The 22,291-nt window shown below is 54.4% G+C and overlaps 2 protein-coding genes across 3 annotated transcripts; one reads left to right on the forward strand and one right to left on the reverse strand.

The window, feature by feature from the left end:
• Positions 1-3,120: 3,120 nt before the first annotated feature.
• PCYOX1L (prenylcysteine oxidase 1 like) lies at positions 3,121-12,121 on the forward strand. 2 transcript variants are annotated; one of them, XM_074960590.1, is made up of 6 exons: positions 3,121-3,472; positions 4,777-4,983; positions 5,761-5,935; positions 6,163-6,374; positions 6,602-6,742; positions 10,680-12,121. In XM_074960590.1, the coding sequence occupies exons 1-6, from the start codon at positions 3,352-3,354 to the stop codon at positions 11,336-11,338; spliced, it is 1,515 nt and encodes a 504-aa protein (XP_074816691.1). In that variant the 5' UTR covers positions 3,121-3,351; the 3' UTR covers positions 11,339-12,121. The 2 variants fall into 2 exon arrangements, with proteins under 2 accessions (XP_074816691.1, XP_074816692.1); XM_074960591.1 differs by lacking the exon at positions 3,121-3,472 and adding an exon at positions 4,188-4,264 and having other exon boundaries at positions 4,748-4,983.
• Positions 12,122-15,425: 3,304 nt separating this feature from the next.
• On the reverse strand, positions 15,426-19,051 carry IL17B (interleukin 17B). Its single transcript, XM_074962105.1, has 3 exons — positions 18,884-19,051; positions 16,182-16,516; positions 15,426-15,687 (listed from the first exon to the last, which is right to left on the reverse strand). Exons 1-3 carry the CDS (start codon positions 18,902-18,904, stop codon positions 15,426-15,428), a joined length of 618 nt encoding a protein of 205 aa, XP_074818206.1. The 5' UTR covers positions 18,905-19,051.
• Positions 19,052-22,291: the final 3,240 nt, after the last annotated feature.

Here is a 22,291-nt window from a genome sequence, read left to right on the forward strand (position 1 = left end):
TCTAATTAAAAATAACTCTAGTGAATGCATCGAACCATAGAGAAGTGGGGAGAGAGGACATGAATGAGAAAACAGTCAGGGGGTTACAGAGTTAAGGATAGCTGTATTGCCCGGCTGACTTCTTAGAAGCATAACAGTAGAAGTGAATCTCACGGAGGATTTTAAAGGGGGAGAGGGTAGGAGCCATTCCATGTGTAAGGCGCCATGCCGATGAAGGCATGGAGATGTTTGTGTGAGAAGCTGACATAGTGGCATTCAAGGGGGGTGCACTCGCTTTCAGTCACTAATTCAAAGTCGGGTTGGCTGCCCAGCCCAGCCCACCAAGTTGTTCCCATCTGATGGCCTGTGTAATAGGAGTTTGGGGTGATGTCTGAGTGAAGCAGGGGAGTCTGTCTAGTAGCTAGAGGACATGGGTCCAGTTCACACACTGCAACGGGCACTGATTGATATTCTTCTTGGCAGTCTCAGCAAAGAAGCCAAGGGTCGATGGGCCATGGAGACAGGACTCCCCTTTCAGCCCCGGAGTCGATTCCTGTGCTGGGAAGGAGGCAGGGGACAGTGTGATGGAAGTTGCCCCTGTTCAAGCTGAACTTTGGCAGCCCTGGAGACAGAACATTTGGCATCTTCACGAAGTGCTGAATTCACACTATGTCTTTCTGAAGATAAAAAGTATTGTACATCCCTTAGGAGACTGTGGGGACCAATACCCAGGGTCCCACCCCATGAACCACCTCAATTTTCCTGAACCAGATCTCCGTTGCAAGGGGGTGGGAGAGGAGGGTTTGGGCCAGTGCTTTCTGTACTACAGGTTACTTTCTTTTCTCACCCTCTCAACATTTCAAGTCCCCCTATAACTATCAATGACTCGCCTCTTCCAACAGCCACACCCCAGTGTCGCATACCTGGCAGAGAAGGAAGGACATGAAAGTCTAACATTCTTCAATTTCCATTTCCTGTGTGTGGTATTGGGTTAAGTTCCTTCTGGCCCTGGCAGTGGGCCTCATGAATGGGAGAGATGGGTAAGGTGACTGGAGGGTATGGAGTTGTGTGTCCTGTTGCTAGGATTACATCTCTCTTCCCCTATCTGGCTTTACAAGTATGGCAGGTGGAAGCTGGAGCTCTCCACCCATGGCTCTTTTGTGTGGCAACTTGGAAAGAACATTAAAAGTTGATGTCCAAGTTTGTCATCCACTAGTCCGACTTCTGATGACATGGAGTGAACCAAGGCTGTCCTTTCAGGGTCGTAGAGGACAGCAGAGCACTAGATGTTCTGTGCTTTGGATGGAGTATTATGATAGCAGATAGAAAGATGAATGTTCTAACCCCCGATGATGTCAGATCCTGGCTGCTGCTCTGACAGCAAGTCCCAGGGGTCACTGCTGGCCAGGCATGTGCTAACTGTTCTGGGCAGAGCTCTGGGAACGGCCATCTCTCCTTCATGGAGGCTTGTAAGTAAGCTGGAGCCTTTCAGCCCGTTCGAAGTAAAGGGTGGGGTTTGCTGCAAAGACATTCTCTCTGCTCCCAGAGACAAAAGGATCTGAACTGGTCTGTTGTAGCACACCTTAAATTTATTGCCTCGACGCTACAGAGACTGGAGCCTCTAAGAGAGAGAGAAATAATTCCCTCTTGCCATACTTCCTCTCGCCCTGTCACGATGATTCTGAGCCTCACTGGGGCAGAGCTTGATAATCAGGCTAAAAAACCCCAATTGAGTGTGGAGGCGGAGGATAAAATGTCCACTAACCCTGCCCAGTTCATCTCGCTTCTGGCCTAGAAAGCTGCTCTCCAAAGGCAAAAGTGGAGGAGTAGCCTACTGCATTGCCTACCAGCCCAGAATGGCAGCAGCAGAGCACAGGCAATTGACTTGGCTGTATAGGGCACCCGCCCCATAGGGATGCATGCTACTCTCAACTCCCCTGCCTGAGTGCCTGACTGGTGCTAGGGGGCTGCTGCACATGCTGAATTCCTGACTGCCTGTCCCTAGTGTCCCTTTGGAAAGGTGGATGCTGGCTCTACCTTTTGACTTGCCAGGACCATCACCTGAAGCTGCAGAGAGAGGGGACGTTTGCCACAGCGTGAATGAAAGTGTAGGCAGGAAGCAGCTGGGAGTGCGTGTGGAGTCATGAGCTGTTCACAGAGGAGGATGCGGGGTGGCTCCTAGCCGCCACTTCCCAGAGTGCCCCACAATGCTTAGGGTGTTATTAACATGTCATTTTCTTTGCATCATTTTTACTTTAAAGAGACAGGCCTATATTCAGACTGTACAGACCCCAACCCGAGACATTCAATACACTGATGTTTTTCTGCATGGGCTCGGGTCATCCCAAACCGTTGGGTAACCACACACTTAGATAAATGGAAGGGCTATTAACTAACAGAGGGTTACATGCGGGACGCACTGTGGATTTGAATAATTAGAATTTTGGGCTCAAGGGAATTCAGATAACCGGACATGTGCTGTATTTCCTTTTCCTTTCTTCTTTTTTGTAATTTTGACAGAAACTTTGTATTTATTTATTTTGCAAGTTCCCCTGCCATGTTTGCAAGCCAAAGGGTGCAGTGGGTGAAGATGACTATGCACACAAGGGAAAGGGACGTCATTGTGGAACAGAAGGCCCTGATCTTTCAACTGGATGTGGGGAGGTGGGTAGAGCCCTGTGCCAGCTGCAGCTCAGAGCACCACTGACTTCTCTGGGGCTCTACATGGGCTTAGGGGTCCACCCACGGGGATCCAGCTGCAGGATCTGGCTTTAAGAGGGGAAAAAAGCCGTCTCTGCTAGGCCTTTATCCGCCAGTGAGCTCCACTGCAACGGCCCCGTGTCCACAGTGCAGGATCAGGGCCACGGGTGAATTTGTCTAGCTAGCAGCAGCCTGTTCCATGGCGATAGGGCCCTGCCGGCTCCATCCCCGTGAATCCTACAGGGCTCGCAGCAAGCTGGAGAGAGACACAGGGCACCCAAGCTGGGACTGGTGGCTGACCTGCAGCGGCAGCCAGCCCGGGCGCTCTCTTGAGGCAGGCACGGCAGTGCGTTCGCTCTCGGGGCGCGGTCCCTTTAAGAAGGTCCCTCCGCAGGCTCCGGGGCCAGTGCACCATGGGATCCGCCTCACGGAGTAGGCGGGGCTGGGCTGCCGATGAGCCGCGGCCGCGGCCTTTCCCGCACTTGGGGCCGCGCAGCCTTCGGCGGGCTACGCGAGGCGGACCGTGGGCCCCGTGCTCAGCCGGCTGGGGTGTGGCGGCTCCCCTGTGCCCGGGGGCAGCGTGGCTGGCGATGATTTGGTTGCACGCGCTGGATTGGTGCATTCTCTTTCTTTTGCTAGGTGCAGCCTCCTGCTCCTCCCCCGGCATCGTCCATGATGGCTGAGCTGCAGCCGCTGCCCTGTGCAATGCGGCTCCTTTCAGCTGTCGCTCTGGGGGTGCTGCTGGCAGGTCCCTCCTCAGCTGCAGCAGGGGATGCCCCGCCTGGCAAAATAGGTAGGCGCGGCTCCTCCTCGCTGGAGAATGGAGGAGAGAGACTGAGATCAGGACAATAGAAAAGATGAATGGGGGGGAGCCACTGATCAGAAGAGGCCAAGGAGTGGCGGGGGCAGAAGAGGCATTGGCACTGGGGGTGGGGGGAGAACCCAGCCTTGGAAGAACAGCGGGGTGCTGAGGGCTAGGATTCAGGGGCATCCGCAGGTCCAACAAGGGCTGCTGTGATCAGGGTGGTGAAGCTTTGCAGAGCTGTGGGCCTTCGGTGCTCGCCTGTCAGGGGAGGGGGTGCAGCCATTGGCGTAGTTTGACTTCTGTATGGACGGGGCAGCTCCAGCCAGGCCAGTGGGGCTGCATGTGTGCGGGGGTGGGGGAATCCTGCGCCTGCCCGAGGCTTGCACTTGGGGAGCACTACGCCCATGGATGCCGCTCATCGGGACTGAGGCACGTGGGTGAAGCTTTGGTAGCAGTGTTACCTGCCCAGCTCTCGCCTGTGCTGTGCTAGGTTCCAGGCAGCGTGTGTCTCTCTCTCCTCCTGAATCCACTCGTTTCACCTGGGGGGTAAAAGAAGAAATAACTCGGAGCATTCCAGTTCTCAGGGGGCTAGGGTGCCCCGGACCTGGCGAGCTGGGTTTGCTTAGTGCCCTTCGCAAGGGTCGTGTTTGTGGCCAAACTAGCCCTCGAGCTGCCAGGAGATTGGGACTGATCTGAGTGTCCCCCAGACAGCTGACCTATGGCACATGCCCAGAAGGTGGTGGTCTGCTCCTGTGTATGTCTGCTCCCCTCCCTCCCCAGGTCAGGGCTGGTTTGTGGCATGTGTCCAGTCAGTTGTTTAGCTGAATTAGCCTCTAGTAGATAGGAAAGACCCTCGGGCTGCTGATGCTGCTGTCGTCGCACTGAGTGTGTCTGGCGTTTGGTAACGGACACCTCTGACCCTTGCTGTCCCCTTACATGGAGTTTCCCCCATCACTCAGGTTCCTCGGCCCTTCCCAGGTCTGGGGCCGGTTTTATTTTGATCCCAGCCTTCTTGCTGGCTCACTAGGAGCGGAGTACCTTAGAGTTGCTGCCTGGGGAGCCCTAGCCACTGCTCAAGCCCATCCCAGCGTCTCGCATTACAGAGGCTTTCTTGATCTGGTGCGGTGTGTGGGGATGGCCCCCGCTTTGGGGTCCCCTCTGTACACGCTGTGTCTCCCTGCGAAAGCAGCCTCCTGCGGATGTGCTGCTCCGCTCTGTTGTGGCCGTGGTGAAAGCTGCGGGTACGTGCTTTGTGTCTAACAGGCCTGTTTCCCTTGCCTCCCTGCTGGCAGCCGTGGTGGGCGCCGGGATAGGTGGCTCAGCAGTGGCCTACTTCCTGCAGCAGCACTTTGGGCCACAGGTGCAGCTGGACGTATACGAGAAGGGCAGCGAGGGGGGCCGACTGGCCACCATCTTCGTCAACAAGCAGCAGTACGAGTGCGGTGGCGCCTCTATCCACTCGCTCAGCCTACACATGCAGGACTTCGTCAAGCTCCTGGGTGAGTGCTGCCCCTCCCATCTGGTGGACACAGGGAGTGGGCGGGAACCCCTGTGTCCTTGCCCCTTCCCTGGAATTTGGGAAGAGAAGGTTCTCGGTGCTGACCCTGCTCCTCAGGAAAAACCTTCTGCTCCAGCCTGCAGGGCTGGGGTATTTGCAGCACAAATTCCCCTCCCCTCCAGACACCTAGGCCTCCACCTAGCTTAGGGGCCAGTCATGAGTGTGGTGAGGATGGGGGGACTCAGCATCGCCAAACCCACCAGGTTGATGTGACATCCCAACTTGATGAGCTGAATCCCCTTCAAAAAGGGCTGGTGTAGTCGGCACTCCTACTCCCTGACCGCTCGACCCAAGGCAGGGCGTAGATAGACCCTGACATGAGCTGTGTCTCTCATTCTGAGCTAGAGGGCCAGGGAGTTGCAGGGTCGGAGAGTGGCCAACAACCTGCCTTCTATGTTTGTTACACTCGAGCCCTATCACTCCCTCGTCCTGAGGGACATCACAGGTCTCAGGACTGGGATAGCAGAGGGGCACGACGGGGGCCCTGTGGGACTTGGGCTTGGAAGAGTAGGGGCTGCGGGCAGGATCAACATCCTGACACTTCACCCCATTCCCGCCCCACGCACAGGGGCATTTTGCTGTGGGCTCGCCAGCACTCGGGCCCATCAGCAGTATCAGTCTATACAACAAAGTCTTGTTGTCCTGTGGACCCCGTGCTCTGGATGGCTGACTTCAGAGAGGAGGGTGAAATAGCTTCTCTCTCTGTCACCCTCTGCAGGCCTGAAGCACCGACGAGAGGTGGCAGGGAAGAGCGCCATCTTCAGTGGGGAGCAGTTTGTCCTGGAGGAGACGGACTGGTACCTGCTGAACCTCTTCCGGCTCTGGTGGCACTATGGAATCAGCTTCCTGCGCCTGCAGATGTGGGTGGAGGAGGTGATGGAGAAGTTCATGAGGTATGGGACGGCTCGGCAGCACCAGTGCTTCTGGGAGGGGAGGGAGTGGGTGTGGGTGTGGCCTTCCCCCTCTCGGCCCCAGGCCTGGTGCTATGCCCGATCCCCCAGGGGACTCTGTCACCAGGTGGCCAAGCTGAGAGAGGGCACGCTAGCCCTCCAGGCTTGGCACAGGGGCCAGGATGGGTGTGTGTGCTGATCCTGACTCCCTTTCTACTCGCCTTCTGCAGGATCTACAAGTACCAGGCACATGGCTATGCCTTCTCCAACCTGGAGGAGCTCCTGCGCTCGCTGGGCGGTGAGACCTTTGTCAACATGACACAGTGCTCTGTGGCCGAGTCCCTGCTGGAGGTGGGCGTCACGCAGCGCTTCATTGATGATGTCATCGCAGCCGTCTTGCGCTCCAGCTACGGCCAGTCGGTGCTCGTGCCCGCCTTTGCAGGTGAGGCCTGGCTGGCCGTGCCAGTGCTGTCTTCATGCTCTGCCCTGCGAGGTCTCCAGGAGCCTCCTTGGAGCAGGCAGCTGGTGCTGCTCAGTGGACCTGGGGACACTTTGGCATTGGGACATATGAAGCCAAAGACAAGCATTTATCTTCCCTGGGAGCAGGCATCCTGGGGAAATGCGTCCCTTCTGCAAATGGAGTCTAATCCCCCTTATTCCTTTTCCCAGGGGCCATGTCGCTGGCAGGGGCTCAGGGCAATATGTGGGCTGTGGAAGGTGGCAACAAGCTGGTGTGTTCGGGTTTGCTGAAGCTAACTAAAGCCAACGTGATCCAGGCCAAGGTGACAGGTGTCTCTCTGCACAGCTCAGGTGAGCCAGCTGGGCCTTCTGGCTCCTGCCTTCGCAGGGGGGAGGTTGACATTGGGGATTGTATGTCTGTCATGAGCACTGTCAGCCTGTGGGGCGGGGTCTGAGTCTGTGGGGCAGGGGTATCTCTAGGATTAGTGCATTCCCCTTTTGCCTCTGGATTGAGGGGCATGAACAGAGCAATGGGGGAAGCAGAGGGCAGAAAATAGCAGATCTGATGGCAGGATGAGGCAGGCTGAGAGGCCTTAGATTCCCTTCTCCTCTGCCTGCCCTCTGCCTTTGCCATTTCCCCCTGCTCTGCCCATTTGTTCCTGTTAGGTTTGGGTGGATGCCTTCTCCCTGTGCTGTCATGATACTGTAAAGCATCGATGTGAGGGTGCTTGGGATGGGTCACGCTGAGAATGCCACACACAGGACAGACTGCAAGAAACAGGGTAGACACTCCCCAAAACTGGTGGTTTATTCTAGGGCTGCCAAGCAATTAAAAAAATGAATTGCGATTAATCACACTGTTACTTAAATAAATGATATTCTATTATTGTTTATTTTCGGCTGTTTTCTACATTTTCAAATATATTGATTTCAATTACAACACAGAATACAAAGTGTACAGTGCTCACTTTATATTTTTTATTACAAATATTTGCACTGTAAAAAACAAAAGAAATAGTATATTTCAATTCACCTAATATAAGTACTGTAGTGCAATCTCTTTATAATGCAAGTTGAACTTACAAATGTAGAATTATGTACAAAAAATAACTCCACTCAGAAATAAAACAATGTAAAACTTTAGAACCTACAAGTCCACTCAGTCCTACTTCAGCCAATCGCTCAGACAAATAAGTTTGGTTACAGTTTGCAGGAGATAATGCTTCCCACATTTTGTTTACAATGTCACTTGAAAGTGAGAACAGGCATTCGCATGGCACTGTTGTAGCCGGCATCGCAAAATATTTATGTGCCAGATGCACTAAAGATTCGTATGTCCCTTCATGCTTCATCTACTGTTCCAGAAGACATGCGTCCATGCTGATGACTGGTTCTGCTCGATAATGAGCCAAAGCAGAGCAGACAGACACATGCTCATTTTCATCATCTGAGTCAGATGCCATCAGCAGAAGGTTGATTTTTTTTTTTGGTAGTTCAGGTTCTGTAGTTTCTGCATCAGAGTGTTGCTCTTTTAAGACCTCTGAAGCATGCGCCACACCTCCTCCCTCTCAGATTTTGGAAGGCACTTCAGATTCTTAAACCTTGGGTTGAACGCTGTATCTATCCTTAGAAATCTCACAACCTTCTTTGCGTTTTGTCAAATCTGCTGTGAAAGTGTTCTTAAAACGAACATGTGCTGGTCATCACCCAAGACTGCTATAACATGAAATGTATGGCAGAATGCTGGTAAAACAGAACAGGAGACATACAATTCTCCCCCAAGGAGTTCAGTCACAAATTTAATTAACACATTTTTTTAACGAGCATCATCAGCATGGAAGCATGTCCTCTGGAACGGTGGCTGAAGCATGAAGGGGCATATGAATGTTTAGCACATCTGGCAAGTAAATACCTTGCTACGCCAGCTACAAAAGTGCTGCGCGAACGCCTGTTCTCCCTTTAGGTGTCATTGTAAATAAGAAGCAGTCGGCAGTTTCTCCCGTAAATGTAAACAAACTTGTTTGTCTTAGCAGTTTTCTGAACAAGAAGTAGGACTGAGTGGACTTGTAGGCGCTAAAGTTTTACATTGTTTTGTTTTTGAGTGCAGTTATGTAACAAAAAAAAAATCTACATTTGTAAGTTGCACTTTCACAACAAAGAGATTGCACTACAGTACTTGTATGAGGTGAATGGAAAAATACTATTTCTTTTATCATTTTTACAGTGCAAATATTTGTAATAAAAAATGCTATAAAGTGAGCACTGTACACTTTCTATTCTGTGTTGTAATAGAAATCAATATATTTGAAAAGATAGGAAAAGATCCAAAAATATTTAATAAATTTCAATTGGTATTCTGTTGTTTAACAGTGTGATTAATCGTGATAAATTTTTTTAATCGCAGTTAATTTTTTTGAGTTAACCACGATTAATCGACAGCCCTAGTTTATTCTATAATTAGATTCACCAAGCCAGTAACAAGAGCTTCTGTAGCACCGCGCTGGTTAACCAGAAGCCAAACACCATCCCCCTTAGGCATTCCAGCCCTTGGCTCCCTGCCAGACAACCAAGTCTAATATAGTGAGGGCTTACTGAAAACCCATTTCACCATATGTGAGGTTCTACCAATCCCAAAGGATCAGACACTTGCCCTCAGGTCAAAATATAAATCGGATCTTACCCAAATATCACACTGTCAGACAATCCTTAGTAAACGAACAAAAGATTTATTAAGAAAAGAAGAGAGTTATTGAATGGTTAAGGAATTGTATACGTACAAGTGATTTTCAGTGTTCCTAGATCAGAATCATAGCAGTGAGGTGTTATCTGCTGGCTTGTAAAAGTCTCTCTGGAATCATCCCAAAAGGTTAGCATCCAAATGCAGGTTAGTTGGAAAGTCTGATAGTCTTTCCATGCATTTTCCAGGGTATTCCAAATCACTATTTGGAAGATCTAAGTCCCACTGCTTAAACTTTCCCTGTTCAAAGTTCAGCAGACTAGAGATGAAAGGATCAGCCAGAGGTTTCTCTTTTTAGCTCTCTAGCAAGCTGACAAGCCTCCTCTCAGAAATTGTCACAGCCGGGCTTTCCTCCGAGGAAGAATAGGCAATGCAGGTATTTTGTGGACCACTGCTTTGAAGTTAGTTTTCTCTTTCCTATGCATACACAGTTAATCTAGTTACACTATAAGACAACAGCCAATCATTCGTTATAACAGAAACAGATAAGCTGAAGACAACATACGTAATCTTATTAGTTCCCTGCAGCGTCTCAAATCTTTGATCTTAAGGTTTACTGAACGCTGTACATAATATAAGGCAATGACGACGTGAAAGGGAATTAGCATCTACAAACTAATTTGGTTACATTATTAAACTTCTAACAGGACACAGGTACTCGGGCAAACACATTTAGCATCTGCCCTTGATTTCTATTATTACAAATGAATGAGCTGGTGATTACTGCTCTAGTACATCTCTTTGTAATTCACAGACAAGTGAGTTGTCCTGGTACAGTTGTAATGCCTTTAGTTTAGTTGCTAAGGGTCTTACACAGGTGGGCTGCTCTGCCAGCGTCACAATCAGCCTGGCCTGTTGGGTGAGACTCCGATCTGACTCCCACATGGTTTTTGGCCCTGGCTCCTACTTCACCAGTGCCCTTCTTTTGGCTGTGGCTGTCTCTGTTGACCCAGACCAAGCTGGCTGTGGCTGGACAGGTCTTTGAGGAGGGAGAGCTGTGAAATGGGAGGCTGCAGTGCAGACCTCTCACGCCAGAGGGTGCAATGAGGCTAGCGTGTGGCTCACAAGCTCTGTGCTGAGATACCGGCATCTCTGTGGCAGCAGGTGTTTTCCAGTCTGTGCTGGGGAGGGAGACTGTTACCCCAGCCCCGTCTGCTGCCATGGGAATGGGAATGTTTATTGATCAGCCACAGTTTCTCCTTTGCTCCGTGACCCCGTGTTGCCTGACTGCTCTGCCATCTGCCAGGTGACTCCCCAGGACTGGAATGGGGGCATTGGGGGGATGTTGCAGTCTAATAGTGAGATACGGTGGGAGTACGGGGAGGGGGCTGGACTGGAATAGCAGGGAGCTGCAGGTCAGCACTGAGGTGCGTTGGCAGAGCTGAGGTGGGCTGCAGGTCAGGATGGCGGTGGGGAGTGTGCCCAGTGCTTTGCCTGGCTATGGTTTGTGCTTTCGATGCCCCCACCTTCCTGAGCGCTGAACCTGATGCTGTTGGCAAACGATGCTCTGGGCTGATGGCTGTTCTGAGTCTCCGTGCTGTCCCTTTGCAGACGGGAAAGCCCTGTACCAGGTGCGCTATGAGGATGACGAAGGCCAAGCCTCGGCCTTTTACGACATGGTGGTCATCGCCACGCCGCTGCATTCCAGCAAGAGCAACATCACCTTTGAGAACTTTGACCCCCCCATTACTGACTTCCCAGGCTCCTTCCATCCCACCGTCACCTCCGTCATCCACGGCTACCTCAACTCCTCCTACTTCGGCTTCCCTGAACCTAAGCTCTTCCCTTTCGCTAGCATCCTCACCACTGACTCCCCTGACCTCTTCTTCAACGCCATGGACAACATCTGCCCCGTCAACATCTCAGGCACCTTCCGACGCAAGCAGCCCCAGGAGGCCGCCATCTGGCGGGTCCTTTCCCAACAGCCCCTGGACAAGCAACAGCTGAAGACCCTCTTCCGCTCCTACTATTCAGTTCAGGTGACAGAATGGCAGGCCTACCCCCACTATGACTCCACCAAGAGCATCCCGCCCATCATCCTCCACGACAACCTCTTCTACCTCAACGGTGTGGAGTGGGTGGCCAGCTCCATGGAAATGGCTGCTGTGGCAGCCAAGAATGTGGCGCTCCTGGCATACAACCGGTGGTACCAGGACCTGGAGAAGATTGACCAGAAGGACTTGATGCACAAGATGAAGACTGAACTGTGACACCAGGGGGCTGCTGGGGAGCTGGCCAGGAGCCTCTTCATTTACTAGCCTGCTGAGGGTTTATCGTTGGGGGAGAGACCACTGGATTTCTGGCCGAGAGGAAGGGAGGGTCTGACCAATGAGGTCCTTGTATGTTGTTGCCTTCAGTAACGCCGTCCCTGCACCACCCTGTGGAGCTAATGCCAGGTGCCTGCTACAGGCATCAATGCTGAGGCTTCCTCCCTACCCAGCTAGCACCAGGGAGGGGTGAGGAGGGAACCTAAGCTCATTACCAGGGAACTGCCAGCCAGGACCCATTTCAGATCCTAAGTCGGGCTGGGGCTGTGAATCCTTAACAATGGTCAGTGCTGTGGATGGGGTGGAGGTGGGATGTGCAAATCCATTCTCCGATCACTTACCTTCTGGGACTCGAGTGTGGGATCCCATGAGACTTTCAAGGGGTAAGATATGATGATGGGAAGAGCAGATATGGGGCCTAAAATATGTGGCCATGTGCCTTGGGCCCTGACACCTATGGGACCATGTACCATGGGCACAGATCCAGAGGTGGATATGGACCTTCTAGTATGACCCACCTAGCAAGACCCAGCTATCCTATAGACTAGGGCTGAGTCTAGGCAGTTGCCTGGCCCCAGCATTTCCTGTGCAGGACTCCCCTGGCTGGCAGTGCAGTCACACTCCTTGCTCTAGCTGCTGGGGTTGTCATCAGTCCTTGCAAGGCCTGTGCTGGAGCCAGCGCTCAGGTCTCGGCAGGTATGTGGTTCTCCATGTCTGTGCTGTGAGTCCGTTTGGCTAGTGGGTCCCTCTCAGCTTCTCACCCAGAGCTGCTCTCTTGCTTTGTTAACCAAGCCCATCAGCTCCCGTCTAAACACAGGCAGGCAGGGCAAGAACTGGAGGGAGCTACCAGCTAGAAGGGCTGATGCTGCAGCAGTCACAAGGCCCACTCACCTCCCTCTCTGTACATGCATGACGTCCGAACCTCTTTCCCAGCGATAACCCTGACCCCTTTGGGCCTTGCTAGCCTCTCTAAGCCCATGCGTGGGGACAGATTGAACGCACACTCAGAAAGCGCTGTAGCAGCTGGCGGTCCTTGGCAGGTTCCCTGGGGCAGAGGGATTGATGCTCAGTCTAAGACGGGTTTTCAACCTTTCTTGAGTCATGTCCCCTGAATCTTTAAAAAAACTGGTGAAGCCGCCCCCTTACAAAATGGGACTGTCCAATGTAATCTAGAGGGAACTGAGGCCATTAATACATTGATTTCAATAAAGGGGATTCTACTTGAAATAAATCAGTCCTTTGATCCTGCTGTCCAACGGAGCAGAGGCTAGAAAACCTTTCAAAAGCATGTACCTTAATATCCACCCGGTGTTCAGGGCAGTATTTCTCAGTTTCAGCATTGAAGACCCCATATGCCCCGTCACAACACGCACTGAAATTTGGCCCAGATGCCCCTGTCATACAGGGATGGCTGGGCCAGATTTCAATGCCTGGCGTGACCCCATGAATGAGGGGAAAAGCTGGCCGTGCTGCTTAGAAAGTTTGACGTGGGGCGCCCCCTGGCTGAGAGCCGCTTGTGAGCTAGTGAAAGCTCTCCTTGCCTAGAGCCATGTGGCTTCAACCACCAGCCCACAGCATCCCTGTGGTCCCTGAGGAGCTGAGACTGTTCTGCTGGCTGAATAGGCCCTGTGGTAACAGATGGAAACTGGCCAGCAGCATCCCCAGTAGAGGGGGGGCTGAGGAATAGTTGTCGGGGGGGAGTTCAGTTTTTGGGACTAGAAGAAAAGCATGAGCACTCCCTTCTGGCTCCTTGAGGAATGGCCAGCCCCACTGCGGGAGGAGGGCCCATGCGCTGGGGCTAGTGCACTGGAGGAGAAGTAAATGCCAAGGAGCCCTGTTAGTTTGGCTAAGGAGCGGTGCCTGCAGGTTGGGGTGAGGGATGCCCTTTATTGTCAGCCTCCAGTGCCATCTCTGAACTACAGAGCAGACCGTGTAACCCACCCCCTGCCAACCACAGCTCCAGCAGGGCCAAGGCACTAGGGGCACTGCCTCCCTTCTGACCATCCCCGTTAAAGCTCCCGAGCTGTTCGGGTCGGTGACTTGCTTTCTGTGCCGGCTCTGGGGGAACAGTGACTGAGGCTGGGAGGGGGTGGTGGCCGTCACCCCTTCCTTGGGGGAGAAATATTTTCCTCAGTAGAAACAGAGGGAGCTAGTGGTCTGCACTAGGACTGCCAGGCCCAGGGCACTGGCCAAGCCTCCCCACCTCTCTTTGCCTCAGTTTCCCCATGTGTACAATGGGTAACACAATAGCAGCTGTGAAGCTGACTTGGTCAGTGCGTGTGAAGGGCCATGGTGCTGCTGAAAGTGAGCCCAGCTCCCCTCAGGCTCATCCTGAAGACACTGCCTCTCGAGCTAGGCCCAGCCAGATTTCATCTGTTTTTCGGTGTCCCCTCTCTGCGCTCTGTGAGGGGGCAGTAGCAGGGCCTGGTGCCATTGTTCTGTTGGTGGATGCAGCAGAGGGCATTGGAAGGGCTGGCAAAGGGGAGATGGGCTCTGATCAGCCAGGGGAGGAGGGATTGACACTCCCAGGATGCTGAGGGGCAGTCCTGGTCTAGTGCCCAAAGACCAGCCAGGAACCAGCCCCTTCCTCATGCTGCCTGGCTCTGTACCTGAACCAGGCTTGCCTGGGGTGAGAAGCTAATGCTGTTCCCCCATTCCACTCCCAGCTGTCTTCTGACCCCATCCTCAAGACCTCTCCTGCCCTGCTCCTGGGGGGCTGGTATGCTTCATGCATGGGTAGACGTGGCAGCCTTCTCTAGAGGGCACTGCCCCTCCCCAAGGGGTGATTTCATGGTGGGCTTCCCACTTGTTAGCACACACTACCCTTGGAAGGCAGTAGAAGCCCTTAGGCCCTTGGCAGCCAGCCAGGCTTCCTGCTCCAACCCGGACCCTGCTATCAGGTGTTTCTAGTGGGGCCAGGACTGGTCCCGGTGGCACTGAGATAAGGCACGTTCCTCACAGCTGGGTGCAGCCCAACAGGAGTGGCAGGGGCCAGGGAGCCTGGAATTTCAAAGGCAGCATCTGCTGCCGGGGGCTTATGTTCAGCAGATGTGCCCCCATCCCAATGATCAGTTGCTGGCAGTGGCCCACAGCGGCCCTGGCTTGTGCTCTCACTAATACCTGACCAGGTCAGAGAGTTGTGGAATCGGCTGCAGTGAGCTGGAGTCAGGGTGCATTGTACTCACCATCAAATACAAGCCCCCCTTTGCAGACCTGGGGCGTCTGCAGGGCTAGCCTGGCCACACACTGGATCTCCTGTGCTGGCACTGCTGGGAGCAATAGGCCGCCCCATCCTAGCAGCAGGGGGAAATCAGGCCAAGAGCAGCTGCCTCTCCCGGCCTCTTTGCCTGAGGTGGTTTGGGACCTGCCCATGAGATGTTGCCTCCCTTCTGGTCATGCTGCTTGGCCGCGAGAAGGGGCGGCCCCTTGGACTTGGTGGGACAGTTAGCCCGAAAGGCTGTGCAGCAATGCGAGTGCGTGGACGCGAGCTCAGAACTGAGTGGCTGCTGAGCAAGGGGAGCAGGTGGCAGCCGACGGGGCCGTCTTGAGGGGCATGGGGAGTGGGAGTGGCAGCCTTGGAGCCCTGGATAGCAGCCACCTCCCCCTCCCCCTCCCCTCCATTCTTCTGCGTGAGCTAGCTTGGGGCGAGGGTTGCAGAATGGCCTTCCTTTCAGGGCCCTGCTGCAAGCTGCAGAGCTGGCATGGCACATTGGGCACCCCAAAGAGCAGGGCCCTGTGGCAGTTGCTCATGCTGGAGGCCGGATAGGGATATGTGGGTGCAAAGGGGCAAACCATCTCTAGTCTAAGCAGCTGCCTCCTTGCTTCAGATCCCCCACCACCACACACACACAGTGCTTGTGCCTTGACCACCTCTCCTTGCGGGAGAGGCTTGGTGGGCAGTGGCTGGGGCCTTTGCCAAATGGATCCAGCAAGTGGAGGAGGCTGGTTAGACGGGAGCTGGTGTCCATACAGAGAGGCCGGGGGTTTGGTGCTGCCAGCATGGAGTGAGGGTGAGAGGTCTCTCTTGTCCTCAGAAGATGCAGGTGCAGCCCACAGCAATGGTCTCCATGACCATCTTATACTCCTTGTGGCACCTCTTCTTCTTCCTGCGGGTCTTGGCTCCCGAGCCCTCAGGGGGGTGGCAGAGGAGCCGGCGGACGGGCAGCTTGCTGTAGATGGGGATGCTGACAATGGTGCGGTCCTCCTGCATGGTGAAGGGGTTGATGCAGCCGGTGCAGAGGCACTGCGCCTCTGGGATGTCTGCTGGGATCCGCGTTGGATCGTGGTTTATACTAGAGAAGAGGGGGAGCGTGAGGCTGACAGAGCCTGTAGGGGAAAGCAGGGATGCGGGCAGGAGTGCAGGCCACTTGCACACGGAGGCGCCTTGGACGAGTGTGTTTTTGTGAGGGGGCAGTGCCTGCACCCAGGGAAAGGGGGAATACGTGCCACTATAATGCACACATGGAGAAATGAGCCTGCACCGGGCTCTGCCTGTGCATGGATTAATGGGCACCCATGTTGCTATGCCCACACCTGGGGGAATGGGTTCGTATAGGGCAATGGGCACATGCATGCTCAGGGATGCAGATCACTCACCCAGTGCAATCACTACCCAATGGAACAGCACCCATAGGGGTTCCCCACTTAGTGCCCATTAGGGCTCACAGGTGAGTGTCTAAGTGGGGTTTCCTTCACAGCAGAGCCCTGCCCTGTTCCTTTGTGGTGCTGGCGAGAGCCCTGCCCTGGGAGTGCCAGTCCCCAGGAGCGCTTTGCCCGGCAGTCTCACCTGTAGGCCCACGGAGACAGACTCCTCTTATTGGACCTCCAGAGTCTCAGGTTGACCTGGCACTTGCTGTCAGCTGGCTCCGAGCTGTTCTGCAGCTGGCTCACCATCTCCTGGATGCTCTGTTCGTAATCCTCCAGCAGGGTGTAGGGGCTGTCTGCCGCTGAGGCCATGGAGTTCCCCTTCAGCACGCGGTCGGGGCCAGGTGCCTGTGCCTCCGGCAGCTGGACCTCATCCCTAGCCGGTCCTTTCCTCTTTCCTTTCGCTCCCTTGCTTTGGTGCTTGGGTTCGGCGGCAGCAGCCCACGCGAAGGAGACAGAGAGTGCGCAGAAGAGAAGCTGAGAAGGAAGCCAGGACAGGGCATGACTCTCCAGGCACTGGCCAGTACTGGGCTTCCACCCAGCCCATGCTGGGCTGGGGCCCTTGGAGGTTATGTTCAAAGGGAACAATGTTCTACCATAGGAATTGCCGAACCTACCAGGGCTGGAACGTCCCAGAGGGGCATCGGTGCGGGGAGACAGTATGGGGTCTAGTGGTAAAAACAGACTAGGGCAGCAGGACTCCTGTGTTCCATTCCTGAGTGCCACAGCCTTATTGGGTGACCCTGGGTGAGCTCTCAACCTCTCTACTTCAGTAAAGTGGGGCAAATGAGACAGGTTCTCCTTTGTAACAGGCTCGCAGGCGGGGATTCCAGCAACGATCTGTCTGTGGGGAGATTGCCCTGTGAAATCTAAGCTCCTGGGGTGGCGTTTCCTGTAGGCACATCCTGTAAGGTGTCAGCCTCAGGTGCCCACTGTGCTGGCTGGGTACATGGGGCGGCTGGCTGGCTCAGCCTTGCTCCTAGTTACCGGCAGCTGGCAGCGTTCCCAGCTTGCTAGAGGGGAGAGCCCCATGGTGGCAGTTCCAAAGCTAGGCTGGCTGAATAGCTGCTTGTTGCAAGTGCCCTGAGTGTTGCAATGATGTAGGGGGGAGGCCGTTTGCAGAAAGTCAGGACAAACTCCCTAGTAAGCTGGACAGGCCGGGGGGAGGGGACTAGCCCCCATGTCAGGTTGGTTTATTAATGGGATAGAAAGGGTTTCTCTGTGTTTTTCCCCTAAGGCCAAGGCAAACAGAGCTTTGGTCTATTTCCTAAGCCACTGTTTGCAGGGCTGGCATGGCAGAGACCTGGAGGAGGAAATGATTATAGAGCAACAGCGGCCAGTCTAGCTTCGCTGGTGAAATGCAAAAAGATAAACCCACCATGGAAAGTCAGTCCTGAATGCACTGCTGTGCCAAAGGCTGGCAGTGCCACAGGGATGTGTGTTGGTGCACATCTGCAATTCCCACCCTGATGGCATCTCTAGTGGGCCGCTTGTCATGAAAAGTGGGGAGGGGGATTCTGGGTGTTGTATCTGCAGGTGGGCGGATCTACAGCAGAACATTAGATCAACTCAGCTAGATGACTTGAGTGTGTGAAGGATCCAAACCCCGAGCCACGTCGTTAAACCAACGTAAGTCCCGGTGGAGCCAGCGCTAGATCGACGGATGAGTCTTCTGTCGACCTAGCCACCGCCTGGGGGGGAGGTGGATTTGCTGCCACGCCAGGAGAACCCCTCCCATCGCTGCAGTACGTGTCTAGTGGAGGCTTAGCCTGGGATACTCCGACCCTCTGGAGCTATTAGTGCAAACCCTGATAGGGCCAGCGCCCCCACCCCCAGGGGAGGCTGGCTGAGCCCTCATCTCTCAGAGGTAGATAAAATTAGTTGTGTGCAGTTTTCTGTGTCTTCAGTGCTAGCCCCTCAGCCCCCGTCCCTGTTTGTTGTGCATGGGTGTTATAGCCACGCTAGGAGAAGGTATTTCTGTTCCCCCCTGCCCCTTGACTAAAATGCCCTTCCCCTCCCCAGCTTACTGCTGCGCTTTGTTGGGTGGACTATTTGCTCCCCACCCCAGAGGTGGCTGCATCGCTGTAGGGTGTGGTACATGGCCATTGGGTGGTAGGGGGCTGCCAGAGTACCTGAGCCCCCAGGGACTGGGCTACTGAGGTACCTGCCCTGTGCCCTGTAAAGATTCCATTCTCCAGGCACAGTCCATGACCTGAGTTGTCTCTCCTCTGCCTGTTGTGAGCCAGTGCTTTGCCCTTTGGCCATTCGCCTCTGCTCCCTCCCTTCCTGTCTCCGGCCCAGTCACAGTGCAGGGCTCTGTGGCACTGTCTCTCACTCTTCTCCCTGCAGGAGCCTGCTCCATCCTTAAAGGGCAGAGCAGGCTTCCCAACAGCAAACGAAGCCACTGTTTCTACATATAGTCCCCAGTTGCAACTGGACACAGGAGTCTTCTTCACTCCCTGTCCTAAACTCGTGGGGCGTGACACTGTGTCCAGATAAACAGCTGCCATGCCCCACCCCAGAGGTGGTTGCATTTCATTGCTGGGTGCCATGATTCCTACATGTGTCTTAGCTTGCAGAGTGCTTGGGATCCTTGGGGCTGAAAGGAGCTCTCTAAATGCAAGCTGTTCTCCAGGCAGGAGCTCTCGCCCTGGCCCCTTTGCACTGGAATCTCTGCAGCCCACAGGCTCTGTGGCTGTTTTGTCCCAGCTATGCCAGGCGTGGGGAGCAATAACTCATCCAGGCAGAGCGCCTGTTTCCAAAGCAAACAAACCCAACCAGCCCTTAATAAACAGAGCGTAAATAAAAAGCACCAAGTTTAGTGAAAGCAGCCCAGGCACCTACCAGGGATGGAGCCCAGTCCATGGCAGAGGGTGACTCAGAGACTCCTCGCCGCAGTGTGACAGGAACAGGATGAGCCAGGCGATTTAAAAAGGAAAGCACCAGCCCCTAATCTCTGCAATGCCTGGGGGTGGGTCTGGCAGCACAATGAGCTTCCCCCAGGTGCCAGCATGGGTGTTGACAGAAGGGACAATGGCTGGTGTTGTCTGGTGCTGCGGGCGGAATGTGGGCTCCCCATGGTCCATGTGCCCTTTGCTGACGGCGTGAGTTCACGGGCTGTGTTTGCTTAAATACCTGCAGCCCCAGCAACGGGGCAGGCTGAAAGCAAAGTCCCTTGGGAGCACTTTGGAAAGGGTAGATCATGCCATGCAGACTGGCTGTGGTGTGCATGGTGCAGGCTGCATAGGCCAGTGGCAGGAACACAGGGCTGGGAGTAGAATCATAGAATATCAAGGTTGGAAGGGACCTCAGGAGGTCATCTAGTCCAACCCCTGCTCAAAGCAGGACCAATCCCCATTTTTGCCCCAGATCCCTAAATGGCCCCCTCAAGGATTGAACTCACAACCCTGGGTTTGTAGGTGCCCTGAGTTCGAGTCCTGGCTCTGGACACTGCAGTCATGGCCCTTCCCGGGATGTAGAGGCTTCTCTCTTGGACAAGGGTTTGGATTCAGCTGATGAGTAGCTAGTGGAAGGTCTCATCTGGAAACTGTTCGTTGGCCTGTGTGAGATATTGTGGGGGGGGTCACAGCTCAGTCCCTGCTGCATGGGAAGCTGCACGGCTAATGGCACAGTATATGTCCTAAAGAAGAGATGGCTCCTGGTGCATGGCACGGCTCGGGAGCTTGGCTGACCAGCTGCTTTCCTTCTCTGACGAGTGGAGGTCCCAGAGCAGCAGCCCCAGTGTTCCTGCCGAGAGGTACGGGGCTGACTGGTGAGAGGTGCAGAGAGCTGGCTCCAGGCCTTCCAGCCTTGCCAGCTCAGATCCGTGGAGGCAGAGAAGTGGCTAGGTGGCGTTATTGTTCATTTCCACCACGCATATCAGTGGCTTCTCTGAAACCCTCCCCACCCTTCCCCCAGGGCTTTGCAGGAAATACAGGTGTTTGTAGGGCACAGCAGAAGCCTGCCTGTGCACCCAGCAGCAAGGCAGAGGGGCTGGGCTGAGCTGGCTTTGGAGCTGGCGGTAAGCAGCACCCGTGCTGTGCTCTGGGCTGTCCTGGCTGTGACCGCACACAAACACACATGCTCATGGTGCATAAGAGCTAGAGTCCCCCAGAGTCATGCCTGTCTGTTTGCAGGGGGACAAGCAAGGCAGAAGTGGGGTCTCCAAAGGCCTCAGGCCAGAGAGTATGGAAAGCTGCCCTGTATCTTCGTTGATGAGTTTAAAACTTCCCAGAGCTGGATGACAGATAAATGTCTAATGCTAACCACAGGGAGAGGGAGCACCCCCTTGGCTCCGTGACCCAGTGAGAAGTCTTCACAGCCCTTTTCAGGAGGAACTGGCTTGGCAGGCTGTGTGGTCATGACAATTGTATCAGTCTGTGGTGTGCTCTGTTGTGCAGTGCGGTGTGGCCAGGAGTCCCTCCCACCACGGCTCCCGCCAGGCCAGGAATTAGGGCCTGAATCTGTACCCTGGGTGGGGCAGGTTCTCTTTCCCTCTACAAGCCTGGGTCTGGTATCCAGTAGAGCTACTGCTGTGTGCAGTTGTCATGGCTGGGTTTTGCCACAAGATGGTGTTGTCCTAAAGCCAAATGGTTTGACACCCGCTGGCGATCATCCACAGCCCTCTCCCTCAGACTAGTGTGGGTGCTGGAGAGCAGAGGTGAGCTGCTTCTCTGTCCCTTGGAGTTTCCCTCCTCCTACCTTCCCTTCTCACCCACACCCCTAATGATAAGAAAGAGCTGAGGTGCCTCAAGCACCTCTCACCCCAGCACTTTCCCAGCTCCAAGTGGACCGGGACAGAACTGGGCCCCCCGTCACTTTGCTGCAGACCCCGACTGCTTCGAACCTTGTAACAACGGCAGGGCTGGAACCCAAATAGCCTGCTCCCAAAACACAGACTGCGGCCTTTGGGCTACAAGGGATTCTCTCAGCCCCAAGCGTTCAAGGAGGTAGGAGATTTCATCAAAGCAACATGTTTTTTCTTTGCCTTCCAGTTCCTGAGCTGCAGTCGGGTCACGTGTTCAAGCTTTTCTCCATACCCAGGAGGGCTAGAGCCAGCCAGGGCCCTGCTGCGTAGTCCTCTCTTATTGCAAGGCACACAAGAGCAGAGGGGACTGTTAATACAGAGCTGGGTCCCATATCAAATGTCCCCAAACGCTAGAGTCTGAACTCCAATCAGAGCCAGACTTTGTAGGGGGTCCCTCTGCCTCTAATGGGCTGAGCCAGGTGCCTGAATCCAAACACCCCTCAATCTGGAGTGCTGCGAAATCTGGGGCTCAAACCCTTATCTAGCCCAAAGGCTGGCAGCTGTTCTTAGTCATCAGCGGGTGACATGTCAACTTCCAGGTGTTAGCACTAGGTATCTACCAATAGGGGATGCTGCGGGAAGGTCACCGGGGAAACGATCCCCAGGGCTGCAGCACACTCAGGGATTTGGCTCCAAGTGCATCCTGTCTCTAATTCCCTGATGCTTGTGGGACTAGCTCCTAGAGGGTCCAGCATATGACCCCAGACCTCCTGCCACCATCCCTGTCCCAGACCGCTCAAGGAGGAGGTGTTTGAATGGGCCCCACCAGAGTCCAGGAGGGACCCACTGCTGGTGCCTTGGGATCACATCGGGGCATAGGCTCCACACCCCACTGCCCAGGGCATGTTCCTACAGCAATGCCACAGCCTGCAGCCACTCTGTGGTCATCTGCGCCTTGGGAATACTTGGGATGCTTTTGCAGCGGCAGCAGTCTGGATTGTATCAACACTTGGATATGCTGTTTACACATGAGAGAGGCTCAGAGGCATCTGCACTGGGAGCCAATTACCCGGTTTTGATCTTTTTTGGTGAAAAGGAAATGAGGGCTTTTCAGACATGGCCAAATTTGATAAGCTGGGCTGGTGGTTTCTCCCACTCTCCTTAAAGAAGAAAAGGGGCCATTTCTCCTGGCTAGGCCAAATCCTGGCTCTGTGGGAGGGGCAAGCTCTGGTGACCACTCTCCAGCCAGGGCTTCGTCTTTGGCACTGCTGGGTTGTGCTGGCTGCTGCTCTCTGCACCCGAGCGAGCGAGAGCAGCAGTGTAGAGGAATGGGCCAAGCATAGGCCTGCTGCAAGCAGGTGAAACTCGGGTGGAATCTTCGCTGCTTATGCCAGGACCAAAGTTGGCCCAGAGTCTGCAGGGAAAAGTGTTGGAAACCCCAGGGTGATGTTTAAAACTGGATGGGACAAGGCATGGGTGAGGGTGCAGCAGAGCTGAGCCCAGCC

Source organism: Natator depressus, chromosome 8 (assembly GCF_965152275.1).
Source record: "Natator depressus isolate rNatDep1 chromosome 8, rNatDep2.hap1, whole genome shotgun sequence".
NCBI classification, from domain to species: Eukaryota; Metazoa; Chordata; order Testudines; family Cheloniidae; genus Natator; species Natator depressus.

Bases quoted from the DNA above. Each gene is read 5' to 3' on its own strand.
- PCYOX1L (XM_074960590.1), top strand. From the start codon at position 3,352: ATGATGGCTGAGCTGCAGCCGCTGCCCTGTGCAATGCGGCTCCTTTCA. The intron at 3,473-4,776 runs GTAGGCGCGGCT...CCCTGCTGGCAG, and splicing joins TGCCCCGCCTGGCAAAATAG to CCGTGGTGGGCGCCGGGATA. The intron at 6,743-10,679 runs GTGAGCCAGCTG...GTCCCTTTGCAG, and splicing joins TGTCTCTCTGCACAGCTCAG to ACGGGAAAGCCCTGTACCAG.
- IL17B (XM_074962105.1), bottom strand. From the start codon at position 18,904: ATGGACTGGGCTCCATCCCTG. The intron at 16,517-18,883 runs GTAGGTGCCTGG...CTTCCTTCTCAG, and splicing joins TGGACTGGGCTCCATCCCTG to CTTCTCTTCTGCGCACTCTC. The intron at 15,688-16,181 runs GTGAGACTGCCG...CCTCTTCTCTAG, and splicing joins CTGTCTCCGTGGGCCTACAG to TATAAACCACGATCCAACGC.